Here is a 23,602-nt window from a genome sequence, read left to right on the forward strand (position 1 = left end):
TTTGTGAACATTTGTAAACATTTGCTAATCATTGTACCTTATAATGTAAATTTTGCTTTGTAAAGCTGTTTCACTTCAACAGCTAGTGTAAAATTGTGAGATTAATAGAAAAATTGCTCATTCATGGTTCTTATTTTCATTAATATTCAACCACTGGCAATAAAATGATAGTCAAAATGAAAAGATGATCGTAATTAAAACCATGCAGCAGAGCAGTAGATGATTTTTAGTTGAAGTTAAGAGAGAATTTGATGAGTTTTTCAGCCCACAAAAAATTTTATTCATCAAGAAATTTCAGGCTGAAATATTAAAATTTCATCACAGCTGATACTATTAGTTATTAATTACATAACACTGAAAATGTGCATGCACATTCAGAAATAGACTGAAATTTACAAATAAAGTTTCAGAGTTACAGTTAATAACTGAAATGTCTTGATTGGTAACTTGTGTTGTGAAATTATAGATTATCTCAAAGGAATTTAACTTGAAATGAGAATGCTTCCAAGACAACTCTGTTAATATTTTATGGTGTTCCTAAAGCAAAACGAGAATATTTTGTAATTTTTTTGAACAGTAAAGTATTTTAGTTGAAGTTCAAATGAAGGATATTACTCTATTTTAAAGCAAGGAGGCCAACTCGTCACAAAATAAAATTATATGCATTTGATGTCAGTTTTTTCATTTCAACTGAAATGGCAAAATTTCTTTGGGAGAAATATAACTAAATAATTAATAATACTATTAGTACATACATCTCATAAGCATCAATCGAAATGTACCACAGGTGGTGTTAATATTTACAATTATGATGGTAAACTGGGAAAGGTCATGTAATAGGCAGCAAAAATAAGGTTTCTCAATGCGTTAATAAAAGATTCATTTTATTAATCCTCACACACATACATATCACATTGTAACTGCAATATATCTGTGCTGAGACAATGGACAGTGTTACTGTATAGTATTCTCCATTTTATTGTTATGTATTAAACAAAAATAAAATATATGTTCCTATAAAAATGTGTCAATTTACATTGCTCTGCTAGCATATACAGTATGTAACAGTCGGGAAGCAAATGGTTGCACAACACAGTATCAAACTGTAGAAAAACAAAACAGAACAAGGTCAAGTTACATCAAGGTACTTCCCTTTGCTTTATGCTTCATTGCACAGTGACTTAGTGGAATGTAAGAAGTTACGTAAAACTAATGAATGAAACCAACAGAAAAGTCACTACAAGACAGTACTGATATCAAACTGCTGACCAAAAAATCAATGAGCCTTGTAAATTTTTACAGATGTACAGTGTCTTCCAAATGAGACACATGGATAAAACTTCAATAGTCAATAATGTACTCTCTATAACTTCAGAGTCTGTTTACATAAATTGATTACATACAGCAATGTTTTATTCAATACTGAAGTCCATTCTATGTTAAATTATTTCAGATAAATAATGAACAGGTGCTATTTAACACACAATTATGTCTGGAAAAGATGGTTTTCAATGTATATTATTAGCTCTTCTCCTGATTCATGCTTCAACAAATTATTCAAAACATCCACAAAAACCAATTGTATAAAATGTAATTTCCAAAATATTTCAATTTGTTAATAAATTCGTAAATACAAAGAAAATACACATCATTTGGGACTGTCACATATATAACTGGACAACAACATTTATTATGAGGTATAGCAGTCTGTTGGCTGGGAGGTTAGAAAGCCTTTGAATAGGTATTTTATCAAAGATTTAGTAATTCATGTCTTTGTATTCAGCGAGTTACATACAAGTTTTCAGTGCTTTAGTCATAAAGGGTTTGCAACTCAAAATAATAAATATAAAATGGGATCTAATCGATGCACATCCATTACAGGAAAATGTAAGCAAGGAACAAGTACCATTGTGTTCTCTGAAAGCACAGACGTTTCGTATATTCCTTTTGGTCTTGGTATACAATTTCATAACTTAAATAAAATACATTGCATTGATAAATACGACAAACTTTTTCTGAAAACGCCACGTCGATATAAACAACTTGTATATGTTCTTTTAAGTATCACACACCACAGGTCTGCGAAATAAATGTGAGGAACCACTGTGACTTTAACTGTCAGATGATACTAGCTGCCTACCAATTCAATCTGGCGGTACTTCTTACGCATGTTTGAGACGGGGTCTTTGAACAACACTGGATCGAGCCTCATGTTGGAACGCAGAAGAGGCATGTAACCAAAAACAGCTGCAAAGGTGTTGAGGCAAGTCTGGCGCTGAATGAAGTGATCTGGATCGTTCCATGGGGACCTGGAAAAATATCTTGAAGTAGCACAAAAAAGCAGTTTTAGTTTTTGATGTCCTGAATAAAGATTCAAAAGACAGAAAAATGCAATAAATTATATTTTAAAATCAATTTACTTTTTACTACTAACTCTAATGTACTAGTTGCAAGGCTAAAGTTTGAACTCAACATTAGCAGCGATATGTTTGCCCAAAATTACAAAGAAAAAGCTTCCTCAGATATATTTCTTTATCAGTTACTAAAATTGTAATCCAATTGCAACAACAGTTGATTTCACACGACTGGTTTCAGTGGTAATAAAGTCATTATCAAACAGCAGCAATCGAAGGAAAAATGTCTGTGATAATCAGATATTTGACATGACTGTTGTAACGTGACAGCAATTTCGTTCCATCAATATCTGAGCACTGGGGACTTCCGATGTTCCAATGCTGCGTTTTGACGATGCCTCTCACATGGGCGAAACCAGTCGCGTCAAATCACAGGTGCAACTGAAGCTGCATTGCTTATCTTTTGCACTGTCTCATAGTTGCAGACTAGCTTTTGCTCGGAACTGGTCTGCACACTGCTGAGCAGAATGCAAGAATGAAAGTAACTTTTGCACAATATGTCAATGCCACATAGCGTAGTCCGATGAAATTTGGATCATACATACAAATAACCGCTACATTGTAATATAGAAAGTAACTGAAAGACATAAACAATGAGACGAACAGAAATGACACTTATATTCAAAGACAATAAATACACTGAAGTCACTGCCAATTGTGATCATCCCCTCGCCATTAAAAAGGGTGGGAAATAGTTATCAATAAGGTGTGTGATCACCACAGCTGGCAGTGCAAGTCTACGACGTGCTGCCATACTGGCCAGAGAGTAGGTAAGGAGTTCTTGCGGTAGGGAGTTCTGTTCCTCAACCTGTGATACTAACAACTGCTGGATGCTTGTTGATGCATGGGGATGTGCTTCCAAAAGCATCCCACATGTGTTCACGGGGTTTTTAGTCAGGGTGAATGGGCAGACCAGTCCATTCGCCGAATATCCTCTCATTCCAAGAGCTCCTCCACCTTGCAGTGGGACACCCTTTTCTAAAATAAGATTTTTTTTTATAAAAACTACCAATATCATGTATACTATCAATTCTTGTATAGGTGAACACACTCAGCTGTTTCACTGAAAGAATTTCACTTGATTTTGCATATGATGTAATATATTTCAGACTAAAATTTATAAAAGAAATTACAGTGTTACAATCTATAAAGCTAAAATTATTTTTCTTTTAGAATTATCTGGCACACGTAATATTCATATTATTAATTGTACAACATAACGCTAAATATTAACTTTCGTTCTGGATTAATTTGGAGAATAATGTTATATTTTGGTGATCATTCTTCTTCTGTTGAGATAGTTTGTAAATTCTTTTGCTTTGTAAACTCTCTGGAATATTTTGAGTACTGCAGAATGTAGTAGTAGTGGGCATGCCTGTGATGGAATAGGATTTGTTTTTAATTGTGTCACTAATAATGTAATTTGGAATATTAAGTGGAAATTGTAAAAACGGTGTGATATTTAATAATGTGACAAAGAATAAAATTCAAGAAATATACGGGCAAATTTTTATCAGGATCTAACAACGTTAAATCAAAATTTCAGCCGCAAGAATTAGAGCCAACAACAAGAAGAGAAAATCAAGATAAGTAAAACGTTTTTCTTTTGTGTATCTTACGCCTCTCGAAGCTTCTGAAAATAATGAAAGGACTAAGAGAAATTTAATGTTAGTTTGTGGAAGGGTAAGATTACAACCTGCACTGTTCGACGTGGTCGCACATTATCATAAAAATGAAGTCAGGGCCGAATGCACCTCTAAAAGGATGCAGATGGAGGAGGGGTACAGTGCCACAATAAAGTTTACCAGTGAACGTACTGGGTTCTAAGATTTGGAGGTCAGTCACCCAAGCAACCTTTTTGCTTCCCCACGCTGTAATACCTGTGTGCAATATACGTTTCCCTATCTCGCCATATGAGGAGATGTCTGGCACTGTCAAACACGATCATTTTTATTGGCCATGTGTTATGGCATGGGAAAGCATAATGTTGCGTGGGTATACTGACCTGCAAATTTTGAACATGGTACAGGCACTGATCATCATTATTGTGATACTGTACTCTTTCCCCATGTGCATCCTTTAAGGGGCTGCATTCGGCTGGACATCATTTTTATGCATGATCAAGGCACAGGGCAGCTGCAGCAGCTCTTTTAAGAAAACTTACTTAACTTACAGCTCATCCACCATGTTTGGGATGCATTGCAGACAAGTACTGCAGCACATCCACTGTGTGTGTGTGTGTGTGTGTGTGTGTGTGTGTGTGTGTGTGTGAGAGAGAGAGAGAGAGAGAGAGAGAGAGAGAGAGAGAGAGAGAGACATTCACTTGAAGTGATTCACAGAAAATGTCAGCCTGGGTTTCTAGAGGGAGATTTGAAATGGTGTTCCTCTTGCGTCACACAGGAATGCATCAAGGCCTGATTCAGTTCTTCTCCTTGTCCAAAACCATTTCACAGTAGTTACAGATGTGAAATTTACTTCACCAAGCGTCTGATGATGACATTTACCATTGGTTTTATATGTACACTGGCACACATACAAGGTTTTGGTTAATTCAGAAGTCCAAAAATCAACTGACAGACTAGTAGCACAAAATGAGCGATAGTTGAAAAATAAGGAAAAACAACAGACATTATCCTTCAGATTTCATTTTCAATAATTTAGTATACTCATATCACACAGTACGGATCCTCTTGAACCTAGAGATGCTATCAGCTTAATTATAATACAAAACAAGTAAGAGTCAAGCTCAATAAAATTTGAAGTCGTATACTGAATGTAAACTACATTCTACATGCCGATGTTCATAATCCACAACAGAATACTAGCAAATTGTCAGTAACAGACTTCTAAAGATGAATCAGTTCAAAACGAGTTTTGCTGACCCGACCGGGGCCGACGTTCTGGGATATGGACGACTGACTGAGGGAACAGGAGACGATAATTAGGATGCCCTGGCAAGCTACAGACATGTGTAGCACAAGCGGGCAGTAAACGTTGGCGCCGTAACCGCAGGGGAGGGACACCTGCCTCCACAAGTATGCTGTTCACAGGGCTGGTCCGGAAAGCTCCAGTGACAAGTCGGATCCCGCTATGAAGCATGGGGTCCAGCACCCGCAACGCAGAAGGGGATGCTGAACCATAAGCCAGGCTCCCATAATCCAGACGGGACCGGATTAACGCCTGGTAGTGCCGTAAGAGGGTAGAGCGGTCGGCGCCCCAGCTGGTGTGGATCAAGCATCGCAGAGCATTAAGATGCCGCCAACACATCTGTTTAAGCTGCCGAATATGAGGGAGCCAAGTCAACCGGGCATCAAAAACCACACCCAAAAACCGATGTGTCTCCACCACAGCAAGAAGTTCGCCGGCAAGATAAAGCCATGGCTCAGGGTGAACTGTGCGTCGCCGGCAGAAATGCATAACGCAGGTCTTGGCAGCCGAAAACTGGAAGCCATGCGCTACAGCCCAAGACTGCGCCTTGCGGATAGCGCCCTGCAGCTGACGTTCAGCAGCTGTAATGCCAATGGAGCTATAGTAGAGGCAGAAGTCGTCAGCATACAAGGAAGCTGAGACAGACGTTCCCACCGTCACAGTGAGCACATTAATTGCAATTAAAAACGGACAGACACTTAAGATAGATCCTTGTGGTACCCCGTTCTCCTGAACTTGGGGGGAACTATGGGAGGCGACAACTTGCACGCGGAAGGTACGATGCGACAGAAAATTTCGTACGAAAATCGGCAGTGGACCCCAAAGACCCCAACCACGAAGCGTAGAGAGGATGTGATGTCACCATGTCGTATCGTATGCCTTCCGAATGTCATAAAAGACAGCGACGAGGTGCTGATGGCGGGCAAAGGCCGTACGGATGGCTGACTCCAGGCTCACCAGATTGTCGGCGGCAGAGCGGCCTTTACGGAACCCACCCTGAGACGGAGCCAGGAGGTCCCGAGACTCGAGTACCCAACTCAACCGCTGGCTCACCATGCGTTCGAGCAACTTGCAAAGAACATTGGTGAGGCTAATGGGGCGGTAGCTGTCCACCTCCAATGGGTTCTTGCCAGGTTTCAAAACGGGGATAACGATGCTTTCCCGCCATTACGACGGAAACTCACCCTCGATCCAGATACGGTTGTAAAGGATGAGGAGGCGTCGCTGGCAGTCCACTGAGAGGTGTTTGAGCATCTGACAGTGGATGCGATCTGGCCCGGGAGCTGTATCAGGGCAAGTGGCTAGGACACTTTGGAATTCCCACTCACCGAATGGAACATTGTACGATTCAGGATGGCGTGTGTGAAATGAAAGGCTCCGACGTTCCAACCGCTGTTTCAGGGAGCGGAATGCCAGTAGGTAATTTATAGAAGCGGAACTAAGAGCAAAATTCTCTGCTAAGCGGTTTGCAATTATGTCGGAGTTAGTACAAACTGCTCCATTCAGTGAGAGCACAGGGACACTGACAGGGGTCTGATAGCCATAGAGGCACCTAATCTTGGACCAAACCTGCGACAGAGAGATATGGAGGCCAATGGTGGAGACATACCGTTCCCAGCACTCCTGCTTGTGTTGGCGAATGATGCAGCGGGCCTGCGCACGCAGCCGTTTAAAGGTGATGAGGTATTCTACTGAGGGATGTCACTTGTGACGCTGGAGCGCCTGCTTGCGATCTTTAATCGCCTCAGCGATCTCAAGCGACCACCAAGGCACAGTCCTCCGCCAAGGGGACCCAGGAGAACAGGGAATGGCAGATTCTGCGGTAGTAACGATGCCAGTGGTGGCTGAGTGAACCACCGCATCAATGTCGTCATAGGAAAGAGGCTCAATAGTGGCAATGGAGGAGAATAATCCCCAGTCAGCCTTATTCATAGCCCATCTGCAGGTGCACCCAGAAGAGGGACGCTGTGGCAGTGACAGAAAGATCGGAAAGTGATCACTACCGCACAAGTCGTCGTGCACACGCCATTGGACAGACGGTAAGAGGCTAGGGCTGCAGTTCGAAAGGTTGATAGCTAAGTATGTGCCATGCGCCACAATGAAATGTGTGAATGCACCAGCATTATAAAGTGAAAGGTCGAGCTGTGCCATTACATGCTCAATGATGTTGCCTCTGCCCGTTGCCACTGATCAACCCCACAGAGGGTTATGGGCATTGAAGTCGCCCAGTAACAGTAAAAGTGGCGGCAATTGGGCTATCAGTGCAGCAAGGGCATGCTGCGGGACATCACCATATGGTGGAAAATGCAGACTGCAGACAGTAACAGCCCGAGGCATCCACACCCGAACAGCGACAGCCTCTAAAGGTGTTTGTAGAGTGACACTCACTGTGAAGAGAGTGGAGGACATAGATGCAGGCGCCACTAGATACCCTTTCATAAGCTGCTCGGTTCTTATAATAACCCCGATAGCCACGGACGGTGGGGGTTTGCATTGCTGGAAACCAAGTTTCTTGAAGAGCAATGCAGAAGAAAGGGTGAAGGCTGAGAAGTTGTCGGAGCTCAGCAAGATGGTGGAAGAAACCACTGCAGTTCCACTGGAGGATGACATTGTCCATGGCTGAGAAAGGCGTGAAGGGACTAAGGAGGCAAATTATGTTGCTGAGTCACCTGCCGCCACCGATCGAGTACCGACAGTAGTGACATCCATAACGTCCGAGGGACCAGCGAGATCGACGTCCTCAGCGGACGCAAGAATCCCCACCTCATCCTCAGATGCAGAGCTTGTAGGTAGTGGTGTAGGTGCCACCGCAGGTGCCTTGGTCTTAGGGGTCTTCAATTTCGCTTTATCGCGATGTTCCTTTGGATGCCCTTGCTGGGAGGGCTTTAGTGAGTCAGTCTCCGGGACCAAAGAGAATCGCGAAGCTCGACGACCAGTGACCTGTGGCTTCTTCAGCCACTGGTGGGTGTCTACTGTGCCGCTCGTAGGAACCTGGGAAGGGAGTGACCCAAGGGATCCCTTCTGAGCGAGAGAAGGCGAAGAAGACTTACGCTTCTCTGGCTTAGAAGTGGGGACTGGTGTCCCCGGTGGTTGAGGGGGTGCTACTCCGAGGTAGGTGGTGCGGGAGCAACAGAGAGAGAAGTGGCCCCCACCATCAACGGGGCAGGTGTGGTCCTCTGGCTCTGAAAGCTGACGGTATGTGGTGCAGCTATGGGAACTGTAGCAGGAGTGACAGTGGTGGCATAAGATGACTTCATGTGTACTGGATGAAGTCATTCAAATTTCCGCTTAGCCTCAGTGTAGGTCAGTCGATCCAGGGTCTTGTATTCCATTATTTTCCATTCCTTCTGTAGAATCTCCACAGCTGACACAGATGGGAGGTGGGGCACATGGAGTATCAGGATGGGATGGTCGACCACAATCGCGACATATGAGGCTGGAAGCACAGCAGGAAGACATATGGCCGAACTTCCAACACTTGAAGCACCGCATCAGGGGAGGGATATATCACAATGGTGGACGGTCACCTTGACCTTCTCAGGTAATATGTCACCCTCGAAGGCCAAGATGAAGGCACCGGTGGCAACTTGATGATCCCTCGGACCCCGGTGGACGCGTCGCACGAAATTGGCACCTTGTCGCTCTAAGTTGGCGCACAGCTCGTTATCGGACTGTAAAAGAAGATCTCTGTGGAAAATAGTGCCCTGGACCATATTTAAGCTTTTATGGGCGGTGATAGTAACAGAAACATCCCCCAGCTTCGTACAAGCGAGCAAGGCTCATGACTGGGCAGAGGATGCAGTTTTTATCAAGACTCACCCTGACCCCATTTTGGACGAGCCCTCCACCTCCCCGAACTTGTCCTCTTAATGCTCTACAAAGAACTGAGGCTTCACGGGCAAAAAGGATTTCCTGTCAGCTCTGGTACAGACGAGATACTGGGGCGAATACGTTTAGCTGTCATACATAGCCTTTCATTCCTCCCATTGTATGGCCAGGGAGGGCAACGATTTGGGGTCATACACATTAGCTTTAAAGTGAGCCCTCGAATGTAGAGACTGCTGGTGGCTGGCCACCAGCATGAGAAGATGTGCCACGCTTCATTGCGTGTCATCCACCCTGATGCCACCTACTCTGACCAAGAGCCCTCCCCACGGGCGCCACCCAGCCACAGCAAAGGCCACCTGGCAGGATGGCCATTGCCGGGAGTCCTGATGCCCCAGGAGATGGGCATCTACTCCTTGTCTTAGGTGGGGAGTTAACGGCGCAGGCATCAGTAGAGCGATCCCTGTGTTGTCAGGTGGCTACAACCAACAGGGTACATGGCAGCCCCACCACAACGGACTGGCTACCATGCTGGATATTAGGCGCAATAAAGTCCATGGTCATCGCCTCCGCAAAAAGCAACACTGCACAGTGCATAGTGGAAATGCACCCAGGAACGCATCCTCGCCCAAGAGATGGAAAATGAGCGGGACGGCAATGTGACGTCGATAAATTTGGCTAGAGGTCTCAGTGCACGATGGACAAAATGCACCACGCAAGGCGCCCTTCCCCAATTGGCTCACTCTGCGGAAGAATTTGGAAAGATGCAGGTCAAACACGAGAGGGGACCTTCACATATAGGCCGAAACGTTTGAGACTCCTTTTAGTCCCCTCTTACGACAGGCGGGCCTATTCTAACCCCCGAACCCGCAGGGGGTAATAATAAGAATGGACGACCAAGAACGAAATGCTCGGATTAAAAAGGATGTAAGACAGGGATGTAATCTTTCGCCCCTACTGTTCACCGTATACATTGAAGAAGCAATGATGGAAATAAAAGAAAAGTTCAAGACTGGTATTAAAATTCAAGGTAAAAGGGTATCAATGATGCGATTGGCTGATGACTTTGCTATCCTGAGTGAACGTAAAGAAGAATAACAGGATCTGTCGAATGGAATGAACAGTCTAATGAGTACAGAGTATGGAGTGAAAGTAAATCGAAGAAAGACGAAAGAAATGAAAAGTAGCACAAATGAGAACTGCCAGAAACTCAACGTCAGGATTGATGGTCGCGAAGTAGATGAAGTTAAGGAATTCTGCTACCTAGGCAGCACAATGACCGATGACGGACGGAGCAAGGAGGACATCAAAAGTAGACTAGCAATGGCAAAAAAGGGCATTCCTGGAAAAGTGAAGTCTACTAGTATCAAACATAAGCCTTAATTTGAGGAAGGAATTTCTGCGAATGTACGTTTGGAGCACAGCATTGTATGTTAGTGAAACACGGACTATGGGAAAACTGGAACAAAAGAGAATTGAAGCATTTGAGATGTGGTGCTACAGACGAATGTTGAAAATTAGGGCTGGCTGGAATGGCCGAGCGGTTCTAGGCGCTTCAGTCTGGAATCGCGCGACCGCTACGGTCGGAGGTTCGAATCCTGCCTAGGGCATGGATGTGTGTGATGTCCTTAGGTCAGTTAGGTTTAAGTAGTTCTAAGTTCTAGGGGACTGATGACCTCAGATGTTAAGTCCCATAGTGCTCAGAGCCATTTGAACCATTTTTTGAAAATTAGGGGATTGATAAGGTAAGGAAGGAAGAACTTTTGCGCAGAATGGGAGATGAAAGGAATATGTGTGGAAAACACTGACAAGGAGAAGGGACAGGATGATAGGACATCTGTTAAGACATCAGGGAATAACTTTCATAGTACTAGAGGGAGCTGTAAAGGGGGAAAAGTGTAGACGAAGACAGAGATTGGAGTACATCCAGCAAATAATTGAGGACAGAGGCTGCAATTGCTACTCTGAAATGAAAAGGTTGGCACAGGAGAGGACGTCGTGATGGGCCACATAAAAGAAAAAGCACTAACAGCACAACAAAACAGTAACTATGAAACAGCCATTACACTGCTGTAGGCCATAACTTTATTATTATTATTATTATTATTATTAGTGTCAGTGGTCAGGTGCAAAGCATAGGTATCCTGAAGTCTTTCCAATATCTGCCAGTTGAGAAGTAAGGAGAACTTCAGCAAATGATTTACAAGCGTAAGCCTATGTATAGTGCATACTTGATTTATTTTAAATGAGGGTGCATGGTGTGGGGGAAGCAACTACCGCTAGGGAGAGGAAGCATGTTTTGTAACAAGTTCCTACCCTCAATGTGGATAGCTAGCTTTCCTTTCTGACAAGGGAACCTCCCCATCGCACCCCCCTCAGATTTAGTTATAAATTGATACAGTGGATAGGCCTTGAAAAACTGAACACAGATCAATCGAGAAAACAGGAAGAAGTTGTGTGGAACTATGAAAAAATAAGCAAAATATACAAACTGAGTAGTCCATGTGCAAGATATGCAACATTAGGGACAATGTAAGCCGAGGAGCGCCGTGGTCCCGTGGTTAGAGTGAGCGACTACGGAACGAGAGGTCTTTGGTTCGAGTCCTCCCTCAAGCGAAAATTTTACTTTCTTTATTTTCGCAAAGTTACGATCTGACCGTTCATTCATTGACGTCTCTGTTCACTGTAATAAGTTTAGTGTCTGTGTTTTGCGACCGCACCGCAAAAACGTGCGATTAGTAGACGAAAGGACGTGCCTCTCCAATGGGAACCGAAAACATTTGATCGCAAGTTCATAGATCAACCGATTCCTCCACAGGAAAACGCGTCTGATATATTCTATACAATACTGGTGACAGCATGTGCGTCACATGACAGGAATATGTTGTCGACCCACCTAACTTGCACACTAGGCGAATGGGTAAAAAGATTCTTCTACCTTGCCCGATTTAGGTTTTCTTGTGGATGTGATAATCACCCCAAAAATAGTGATGAAAACACAAGAGTTTGTCACATAAACTGCAACAAATGAATGCAACAGTTTCACAGTCGCACAGTTTTCCCTGTGCTCTGTCAAAACATATGTTTTTTACGTTTTCAAATGTTTCCGCGTGTAGACCGTAAAATTGTGCATATGTCCAAGCAAATCTGAACATGCCCTGGAATTTTGGAGAGCGAAGTTGATTATGTGTGAGAGTCTGAACTTTGATAATTGTCTGAAAATAAAAAATTAAACTTTCCTCTCGAGAGAAGATTTGAACTGAGGACCTCTCGTTCCGCAGCTGCTCACGCTAACCACTGAGCCACGGCGCTCGTAGGCTGGCACTCTCCTTGATGTTGCCTACGTTGCGCATGGACTACTCAGTTTGTATATTTTGCTTATTTTTTCATAGTTCCACACAACATCTTCCTGTTTTCTCGATTGATCTGTGTTCAGTTCTTCATGGCCTATCCCTGTGCCACCTTATAACTAAATCTGAGGGGGGTGCGATGGGGAGGTTCCCTTGTGAGGAGGAGTTATTAGGTAGCACTCGCGACGTGCTGAGAATTACTTCATCATTCTATAAAGAAAAATTGTTAGTAAAAGTGGTACCAATTGTAGCTTTAACTCATTAGTTACCGCTTTAATAAAACAACTACAGAAAGTACCATATGGCTTATCTTTCAAATAGATTTTTCTTGATTCTCAGTTTCAGTTAGGAGCTAATCTCGATGATGATTGTTGTTGTTGGAATGGTTGAGACTGTGGTGGTAGTGATGGTGGGGGAGGGGCGGAGAAAGATAGTACCTAAGAAGTACCTAATATCTGGGCGCACTCATGGGTAATTGTCTCAGAAAGGTTGGGAACCATTGTGTTAGGTGCTGAAGGAATAACTTTCATGATACATGGCAGAGCTGTGGTGGGTAAAAACTTTCAAGGGAAACAGAGATCGGAATATATTCAACAAACTGAGGATGATCGATACAAGTACCACTCTGAGATGAGGTGGCTGACACAGGAGACGAATTCGTGGCGGGTCTCATCAAACAAAGTAAAACAATTTTATGACAGTCCTCTGATGACAGCCACCAATAAACGAAAATAAGAAGTAAAGCATCCCACAACCCCGGCCGCTACTGGCTGTCGCTCCCCACTACTACCCCTGGCCCAGAGAGTGAAGCGGGTTGTGGCCCACCTGACTCCGCCCGGCGGTTGCTCCTTGTACTGCTTGCGCTGCGTCACTTTGATGGGCGGCCGGCGCGTCACGTGCGACACGAGGAAGTTCATGAGGATGTCCTCGCAGTTCTGCGACTGCTCCACCGTCTTGTGCAGCAGCGGGCTCAGCCAGTACGTGTACAGATAGTTGTAGTAGCGGTGGTAGAACGCCGCGCCCGTCAGCACGATCGAGTAGTCGTTGGTCCACTTGGACGTGTAGCCCCAGGTGCCCTGGAAAACCACACAGTACGTTATAACATGCAACATATCTCAAAAAACTGTGCGCGCCAGATCACATTTTTCTAAATTCTTTTCAGTCCTACTAAAGAAACTAAGGTTTTCGTATTTCGCTTTGGAACCACCATGATAAAACATTTCCTCTTACAACATTGCAAGTGGAGGTATTTTCCTAAAATTTTCAACTGAAGGAAATAGAGATTTATTTATCTGCTTGTATTTAATGTGACATGAATAAAACCTGCAGGACCCATGTTACATTGATCACGCACAACAAAACTTTCTCAAGCTTTTCAGTTCTACAAACGCTCTGATTTAGTTTTGTGTATATTAGAGAACCAATTATCACTAAACAAGGTGAGTTAGAAGGAAAGGTATAGGCTTTGAGGGGTGATAGTATTAGTGATTCTGAACAAAAAACATCGTATAAACATATGTCATGTTCTTAACAGTTTTTGAAGAAACTGATGAAAACAGAGGGGAACAAGACAAATGCAGGTCATCGTAAATGAAACATTTTTATCTATGTTTTATTTAATAGTGTACATTTCCTCACAGAAGAGGTTCAGAAAGTCCACTGTTACCTTCAATGCAGCTCTTTTAGGCAGCAGCTGTGATGCTGATCTGAGCTCATTCGTACGGTCCTTTACTTGACCACACGCGTAAAAAATACGAGCTAAAAGTTCCATGTAGTAACGAATGTATTGGCTGTTGTTTCCGTCGAAATGTCTGTAACTGGAGTAGCATCTGGCCACAGGGTGTACGAGTCTGTTACCCTGAGAACATAACAGAACCCTACTGCTGGGAGTAGCAGGCCCAGTAAGTCATTGTGTACATGAGAAAAAATAGCGTGGTTTCAGAAAAATGACCTATGGTCAGTCAAGACAACACTACGTAATCGAATGTCGCTTTGGTTGTGTTCGCATGTGAGTGCTGGTGAAGGACGACATGCGACTGACGTCCATTATTTTCGAAGAGTTGTACATCGAATGCGCTTAAGAAAAGGACACACGTTCAGATGATTATTTGGTCAGAATCACCAATATTATGACCTCTCAAAGCATATACCTTTCCTCTTGACTCACCATTTATGTATAATTAACAACATGATTAATAATAACAACAACAACTTAATTTTTTCTACGTTTTATGAGGTTCATAAAATAAAACCTTTTTAGCTTCAGATACGTTTTTATTCCAATAGACCAAGCATTTTGGCAGCACGATGTTAATGACAATGGCATAACTGTTAACTATACCTCTCACTTCTTATACCATTCACACAATTTCCTACAATGTGTGTAACGTAATTAAGCCAGTGATACATTAGAGGTCCCACTATCATACATGACCATAAAAAATACTTCACACCTAAATATTCATATTCCAAGTATCTAAAACAATTCTGAAGTATGTTGCTTGAAAACTTTGTAAATTCATTTCTGTTTATTTTGCTAAATATGTACCAGAGATTGCCTCTGACGAAGATGTGAACTCTTTGCTTTGTAGAGTATCTCTACTGTTCTTCATTTTGTACAGACTTGGCAGGAGGTGGCTGTAAATGGAAGTTGAGTTGTTTGTGAGATTACAGGAAGAAGATGTATTACTGGTTGGGTTTGTTCAAATTGTGTCGTCATAATACGTAAAATGTTGCAGAATACAAACACTTAAAACTCGATTCAGTACATCGAGAATCACCCGATCTTTACAACCCTTTGATCAGTTAATCTTCCCCGTACTAGAAGAAGACCCACGGACATTATCATGCCTCTAAAGACAATGAAGCCATCATCAAGATAAACAGCTCAGTAAACTTATGTGTGAATATGTCATCAGATGCAAATCACTTCAAAATAATGACTAACGGTCGGGTCAGGAGACAAATCACTGAATATGCAGCGTTGAATAGGCACATTACAAGTGTGAAAGAGCGTGCCAGTGAGGTTATGTTCGAAAATGATATTGCCCCCGTCCAGGAGGACGAGTGTCTAATAGTGTGTTATAAATAAGAGAGTATGCTATCGTAGCCACTGCATAACACTTAAAACACTTGATAATGGTACTTTGAAGCCGAAATCATAACCGCGTAGGTGTTAATGTGACACTGCAAATAAACATCAGTCTAATGGCGGTACTGACTTTAAAGAAACAAGATTTTTTCGTTCGAGCAACTGTCTCACTTCGCCGCTTTGTCTCAGGATCGTACTCAAAAATGCAGGTGTCATCACTTGTGATCACAAAACTGAACCATTTGTGGTCATCGTCAATCCTCTCAAGAAGATCAACGCACACGTTACTTCGATAGCCCTGCTCGGTTGTAAGATCTTTCGGTACCATTTTGGCACAAACCTTTCGCATATGCGTAACTTCAAACAAAATTTTGTCCAAGTGTCTAAGTTTAACAGGTCACCCACCCTTATTGTTAAACGTCGGTCTGATCTCACAAGAGCACGTATATATTCGACGTTTTGGTCGGTCTTTGAAATTGAAGGTTTTTCCTCAGCGAGGTTCATCTTCAACGCCTTCTCTGACTTCTAAAATTGATTTGTGCAGCGAAACACTTGTGCTCTTGATAAGGAATGTTCCTTACTGGCATGTTTCAAAACGTTGCTCTAAATTCCACTGTTCCATTTTCGTAAAGCACACACACAACATAAAAACTTCACTGTGGGCGCTCTCAAAAATCACGTGATGGCTGTACGGAGCTCGGACTGAACATCTGAAAGGGAACACACCAGTCTACACAAGTAGAACAACACAGCATTTCCAGATCGCTCGCAGTCTTGTCGCTCTCACACCCCTCGTATTTGTCTAATAATGACTCTTCATGCTTCCCATTTGTTTATTTGTAACGATGCCGGTTCTTACTAAGTGTTAAATTGTGTGTCCTTATGCGTCTGGAACAACCACGCTTGCGAGAAGTCTTAATTAAATTCTATGCAACAGGTATATTTTTATATTAAAAGCCACTCGGTCAGAATTCCTGTAAATATTAATATGCATTAAACTGGGGACTTAGAAACGACGGAGAGGTTTCGCCGCCAGCCCCCACCCCGTGCCAGCCGTTGTGGCCGAGCGGTTCTAGGCGCTTCAGTCTGGAACCACGCGACCGCTAAGGTCGCAGGTTCGAATACTGCCGCGGGCATTGCTGTGTGTGATTTCCTTAGGTTAGTTAGGTTTAAGTAGTTCTAAGTTCTAGGGGACTGATGACCTCAGATGTTAAGTCCCATAGTGCACAGAGCCATTTTTGAACCTCCCCCCCTAGCCCTCAGTGGTTCACAACTCCACAATAGACCACAGCAGTCCAACCACCCCACACCGAACCCAGGGTTATTGTGCGGTTCGGCCCCCAATGGAAAAAAAAATGGCTCTGAGCACTATGCGACTTAACTTCTGAGGTCCTCAGTCTCCTAGAACTCAGAACTAATTAAACCTAACTAACCTAAGGACATTACGCACATCCATGCCCGAGGCAGGATTCGAACCTGCGACCGTAGCGGTCGCTTGGCTCCAGACTGTAGCGCCTAGAACCGCTCGGCCACTCCGGCCGGCGGCCCCCAGTGGACTCCCCCGGGAACGTGTCGTACCAGACGAGTGTAACCCCAAATGTTTGCGTGGTAGAGTAAGTGTGGGGTGTGTGTGTGTGTGTGTGTGTGTGTGTGTGTGTGTGTGTGTGTGTGTTTGCGCAGCAGTCGCCGACAATGTAACTGAGGCGGAATAAGGGGACCAGCCCTCATTCGCCGAGGTAGATTGAAAACCGCTTTAAAAACCATCAACAGGCTGGCCGGCACACCGGACCTCGACACTAAACCGACGGGCGGATTCGCGGCGGGGACCGGCCCGCCTTCCTGCTCGGGAAGCAGCGCGTTAGATCGCACGGCTAACCGGGCGGGCACAAATATTAATATTGGCACCAACGTTTAGGCTACAGTATAGCCGCGTTGTACTTCCTTCAGCGTAGTGGAAAGTATAGAAGTGGAAGCGAAGGCTCACCTTGGCGTCGTCCCAGTAGTGCGAGCGCGCGGGGTAGCCGACGATGCGGTCGGGGAAGGCTTGCCAGACGGCGAAGGCGAAGTCGACCTCGTCGGTGGTGAGCAGGCAGTCCTCGTCGAGCGAGAGGACGGCGTCCGACTGCAGCAGCGGGTGCGGCTGGAAGCGGCGCCCGATGCCCGCCGGCCCCTGGCCCTGGCCCTGCGGCTGCGAGAGCACCGTCAGCGGCACGTGGCCCAGAGAGGGCCAGCGCGAACGGCCGGGCGGCGCGCGCTCGTGCGCCCACACCACCACGATCTGCGCCAACAGACAGCGCACGTGGCACGTCACTCACAACACAGCATTGCAATTAAGCAGGCCGTCGAATATACTTAACAGATTATTCTGAGGACATCTAGCAGAGACTTCAGTCGTCAATAATATACCGGGTGATCAAAAAGTCAGTATTGATTTGAAAACTGAATAAATCACGGAATAATGTAGATAGAGAGTTACAAATTGACACACATGCTTGGAATGACATGGGGTTTTATTAGAACCAAAAAAATACAAAAGTTCAAAAAACTTCCGACAGATGGCGCTTCATCTGATCAGAATAGCAATAATTAGCATAACAAAGTAAGACAAAGCAAAGATGATGTTCTTTACAGGAAATGCTCAATATGTCCACCATCATTCCTCAACAACAGCTGTAGTCGAGGAATAATGTTGTGAACAGCACTGTAAAGCATGTCCGGAGTTATGGTGAGGCATTGGCGTCGGATGTTGTCTTTCAGCATCCCTAGAGATGTCGGTCGATCACGATACACTTGCGACTTCAGGAAACCCCAAAGCCAATAATCGCACGAACTGAGGTATGGGGACCTGGGAGGCCAAGCATGACGAAAGTGGCGGCTGAGCACACCATCATCACCAAACGACGCGCGCAAAAGATCTTTCACGCGTTTTTTTTTGTTCTAATAAAAGTCCATGTCATTCCAAGCATGTATGTCAATTTTTACCTCTCTATCTACATTATTCCGTGGTTTATTAAGTTTTCAAATTTATACTGACTTTTTGATCACCCGGTATTTTCCTTCTCTATTTACAACAGTCTCACAATGCTGGGGTAGTTTTTTTAAGACGCGACTGTAGAAAACACTCGTAACTAGTCGAGCCATATTCGGAGCGCACTTTAATTCGAAAAGGAAGTTCCTTGAAGATCGTTCGATAGAGTACGGGAAAGGTGAAAATCTGAAGCGCAAGATCAGGTGAATAAGGTGCATGTGAGACGATCTCCAAACCCAACGTCTGTATAGTGCTTTCTGTCAGTCTAAACGAATGCGGGAGGCCGTAATCGTGGAATAGCATCACTTCACGCAGTCTTCCTGGACGTTGTTCTTGGATTGTGTCTGCAAGACGTCTCAGTAGTTGACAACAAATGTCAGAAATGATGGTTCCACTTCGGGCAAGTAGATCGTGGTACAACACATCGCCTTTGTACGGGGAGTTGCTGCTTTGTTTGGGCTCAACCATTCCTTTCTTTTCCTTATGTTACCATAAAGACAGGAAGTGCAAAATGGCTAAGCAGGGATGTCTAGAGGACAAATGTAGGGATGTAGAGGCTTATCTCACTAGGGGTAAGATAGACACTGCCTACAGGAAAATTAAAGAGACCTTTGGAGAAAGGAGAAACACTTGCATGAATATCAAGAGCTTTGATGGAAACCCGGTTCTAAGCAAAGAAAGAAAAGCAGAAAGGTGGAAGGAGTATATAGAGGGTCTATACAAGGGCGATGTAATTGAGGACAATATTATGGACATGTAAGAGGATGTAGATGAAGATGAAATGGGAGATATGATACTGCGTGAAGAGTTTGAAAGAGCACTGAAAGACCAGAGTCAAAACAAGGCCCCCGGAGTAGACAACATTCCATTAGAACTACTGATGGCCTTGGGAGAGCCAGTCCTGACAAAATTCTACCATCTGATGAGCAAGATGTATGAGACAGGCGAAATACCCTCAGACTTCAAGAAGAATATAATAATTCCAATCCCAAAGAAAGCAGGTGTTGACAGATGTGAAAATTACCGAATTATCAGTTTAATAAGTCACAGCTGCAAAATACTAGCGCGAATTCTTTACAGACGAATGGAAAAAACTGGTAGAAGCCAACCTCAGCGAAGATCACTTTGGATTCCGCAGAAATGTTGGAACACGTGAGGCAATACTGACCCTACGACTTATCTTAGAAGAAAGATTAAGGAAAGGCAAACCTACGTTTCTAGCATTTGTAGACTTGGAGAAAGCTTTTGACAATGTTGACTGGAATACTCTCTTTCAAATTCTAAAGGTGGCAGGGGTAAAATACAGGGAGCGAAAGGCTGTTTACAATTTGTACAGAAAGCAGATGGCAGTGGTAAGGGTCGAGGGGTATGAAAGAGAAGCAGTGGTTGGGAAGGGAGTGAGACAGGGTTGTAGCCTCTCCCCGATGTTATTCAATCTGTATATTGAACAAGCAATAAAGGAAACAAAAGAAAAGCTTGGAGTAGGTATTAAAAGCCATGGAGAAGAAATAAAAACTTTGAGGTTCGCCGATAACACTGTAATTCTGTCAGAGACAGCAAAGGGCTTGGAAGAGCAGTTGATTGGAATGGACAGTGTCTTGAAAGGAGGGTATAAGTGAACATCAACAAAAGCAAAACGAGGATAATGGAATGTAGTCGAATTAAGTCAGGTGATGCTGAGGGAATTAGATTAGGAAATGAGACACTTAAAGTAGTAAAGGAGTTTTGCTATTTGGGGAGCAAAATAACTCATGATGGTCGAAGTAGAGAGGATATAAAATGTAGACTGGCAATGGCAAGGAAAGCGTTTCTGAAGAAGAAAAATTTGTTAACATCAAGTATAGATTTAAATGTCAGGAAGTCGTTTCTGAAAGTATTTGTATGGAGTGTAGCCATGTATGGAAGTGAAACGTGGACGATAAATAGTTTAGACAAGAAGAGAATAGAAGCTTTTGAAATGTGGTGCTACAGAAGAACGCTGAAGATTATATGGGTAGATCACATAACTAATGAGGAGGTATTGAATAGAATTGGAGAGGAGAAGAGCTTGTGGCACAACCTGACTAGAAGAAGGGATTGGTTGGTAGAACATGTTCTGAGACATCGAGGGATCACCAATTTAGTATTGGAGGGCAGCGTGGAGGGTAAAAATCGTAGAGGGAGACCAAGAGATGAATACACTAAGCAGATTCAGAAGGATGTAGGCTGCAGTAGGTACTGGGAGATGAAGAAGCTGGCACAGGATAGAGTAGCAAGGAGAGCTGCATCAAACCAGTCTCAGGACTGAAGACCGCAACAACAACAACAACAACCATAAAGATAACATTTCTCGTCATCAGTAATTATACAGGATATAGAATGGTCGGTGTTATTCACAAGCCAAATGATGACGTGCAAGCAGAGTGCACTTATGACCACCCGTTAATTTTTGTGATTGTGACCCACACAACCGATTTTTTGAAACTTCTCCACTGCATGAAAGTGTTGCACGATGGTGAAATGATCACAGTTCGTCACATCTGCTAGTTCTCGAATACACTGACGTGGATAATGGTGGATTAATGCATTTCAAGATCTCCATATAACCCAGAAGGTCTTCCTGAACGTGGGGAGGCACGAATGTCAAATCGATTCTTCCCAAAACGAGAGAAGTATTTTCTTACCGTGCTCTGTCCAATCGCATTATCCATACACACGACGCAAATGGTTCTCCCTGCCTCCGCTGCTGCCACCCCTCTACTGAACTCAAACAGAAGAATATGTCAGAAATGTTCTGATTTCTCCACTTCGCACTCCATTTCCTTGCGTCCACAGCTCCACTCACATCTACTGTTAAATATGTACCTAGAAGAAGCAATGATGGAAATAACAGAAAGCTTCAGGAGCGCGATTAAAATTCAGGAGCCACCAGATTCAGTAATAGATTCACTAATGTCATTGCTATCCTCGGTGAAAGTGAAGAAAAATTACAAGACCTCTTGAACGGAATGTACGGTCTGAGTACAGAATGTGAACTGAGAGTAAACCGAAGAAAGACGAATGCAATGAGAAGTAGCATAAGTCATTAACGAAAAACTTAATATCAAAAGTGGTAAGCAAGAAGTGGACGAAGTGAAGCAATTCTGCGACCTTTGAAGTAAAATAAGACATTACGGTCGAGGCAAGGAGACACACAAATTAGGCCAACACAGGCAAAGAGACCATTTCAGGCCGAAAGATGTCTGCTAGTATGACGCATAGGCCTCAATTTGAGAAACAAATTTCTGGTAATGTACTTTTGGAGCACAGAAAATCTATGAGAGTGTATTGTGGAGTGTGGGAAAACTAAAGAATCGGAAGTGTCTGAGATGTAGTTCTACCGAAGCATGGTGAAAATATGATGGGCTCGAAAGACAAGAAATGAATTGGATTTCCGCAGAATCGAGGAGGAAATGAACATCAGGAAAACATTGACAGGGCGAAGGTACACCCGACGACAGAATATGCGTTAAGATATGAGGCAATAACTTTCATGATACTAGAGGGAGCTACAGATGGTAAAAAGTGTAGGAAGATATGAACTGGAATGTATCCAACAAATGATTAAGGACGTTTGGTGCTATTCTGAGATTAAGAGGTTCGCACAGGAGAGGAGCTCGTGACGATCATCTAACCAGCCAGAAGACTGATGACCCCCAGAAAAGGAATGTCCAGAAATGAAAGTTATGCAATATAAGGTCTTTAGTCACCAACGCATATGACGTACGGGTTCGTAACGTTTGCAGCACTAAACTGACAAGTCTATACCCCTTCACCTACGAGAGGTGATAGTGAAAACTTCATGACCAACTCTAAAAAATGAGTTATTTCTCCACTTTACCAACGGACTGTGCCATTATGTTTTGCTCCTTTAGCAGCGTGCTGTGATAAAGTGGCGCGAGGTTTTCTACGCGTACTAGCGCTGCAGGCATGTCCCTGCAAACAATCAGATTAATCACGGAAGTTTATTTTTTCAAGGTGGTAGTTAAAACTTTATGTCTACCCGTTGTTTCTGTATTTATTACATGATTCGACTACTGTAATTGAGACTGAAGCAACACTAGAATGATAAGTAGTCTATATACATTATCAGTGGTCAAAAGTAAAAATTCACCAATGAATACTCACATTTAGAGCTCTTAAAACGAAGTACAGTGTCTCTGTTCATCCCTTGCGGATACGGGACAGCGACCGGTCAAATATTTGTTAAAGGAAATCTTCAAACAGCCGTACATTTTGAGAATATAAAGATTCCGTGAATTCGTTTCTGGAGTGTTTACTTCGAAGACTCGACAACAACCAGTCTTCGAAGTAAAGGCTCCAAAAACGAATTTACGGAATGCCGATATCTATGACTCCTGTGATGCAGGTATCGATATATCTGACTGTCTTTACATGGTGTGCACACGAGTCTGAAGATGGCATTAATGAGATGCTGAAACTGGATGTCTAAATAAAATTCTCAAAACGTATGGCTCTTTGCCGATTTTGCTTGGTAAAAAGTTCAGTGTCTGTTACGACAAAACCTATTTTTTTACATTTTTAATGAGCCGCCAGTTGAAGCAATGAATCGACACTGTTTTTTTTGCAGTATGTACTGAGCCTTCTTTTAAGAGTTCTAAGTTTCATTGGGTATATTATTACTTTTGTCAGCTGGTAATGTGTAAATGCAACACTTGTGTTCCCAGAAGATACAAGACGGCCTACGTGGAAGAACGCCGAGTGTGCTATTACTAAGGCGCAACATAGTTTAGGTTAGACTGCTAGCGAGGGAGCACGATAAGAACTACGTTAAGATTCTGCCTAACGTCACACAAACAGTTCCCAAGTGGACACCCACCCGCCAAACCTAGACATAAGCAGGCACATGGTTCCAGTCAGTTAGTTGGTCAGTGAATATCACAAGGACAATACCTCCAGACATGACCGTGTCCAAGAGAGAGTTTTA

At 43.4% G+C, this 23,602-nt stretch overlaps 1 protein-coding gene across 1 annotated transcript in view; it reads right to left on the minus strand.

The window, feature by feature from the left end:
• Positions 1–863: 863 nt before the first annotated feature.
• LOC124729998 (exostosin-1) overlaps positions 864–23,602 on the minus strand; it is a 195,366-nt gene continuing 172,627 nt past the window's right edge. Inside the window, exons 4-6 of the mRNA XM_047248499.1 lie at positions 17,593–17,886; positions 13,343–13,593; positions 864–2,309 (exon numbers count right to left, since the gene is read on the minus strand). Coding sequence (XP_047104455.1) covers positions 2,129–2,309; positions 13,343–13,593; positions 17,593–17,886 — 726 coding nt within the window. The 3' untranslated portion in view covers positions 864–2,128. The remainder of the gene's footprint in view (positions 2,310–13,342; positions 13,594–17,592; positions 17,887–23,602) is intronic.

This window comes from Schistocerca piceifrons, chromosome 1 (assembly GCF_021461385.2).
Source record: "Schistocerca piceifrons isolate TAMUIC-IGC-003096 chromosome 1, iqSchPice1.1, whole genome shotgun sequence".
NCBI classification, from domain to species: Eukaryota; Metazoa; Arthropoda; class Insecta; order Orthoptera; family Acrididae; genus Schistocerca; species Schistocerca piceifrons.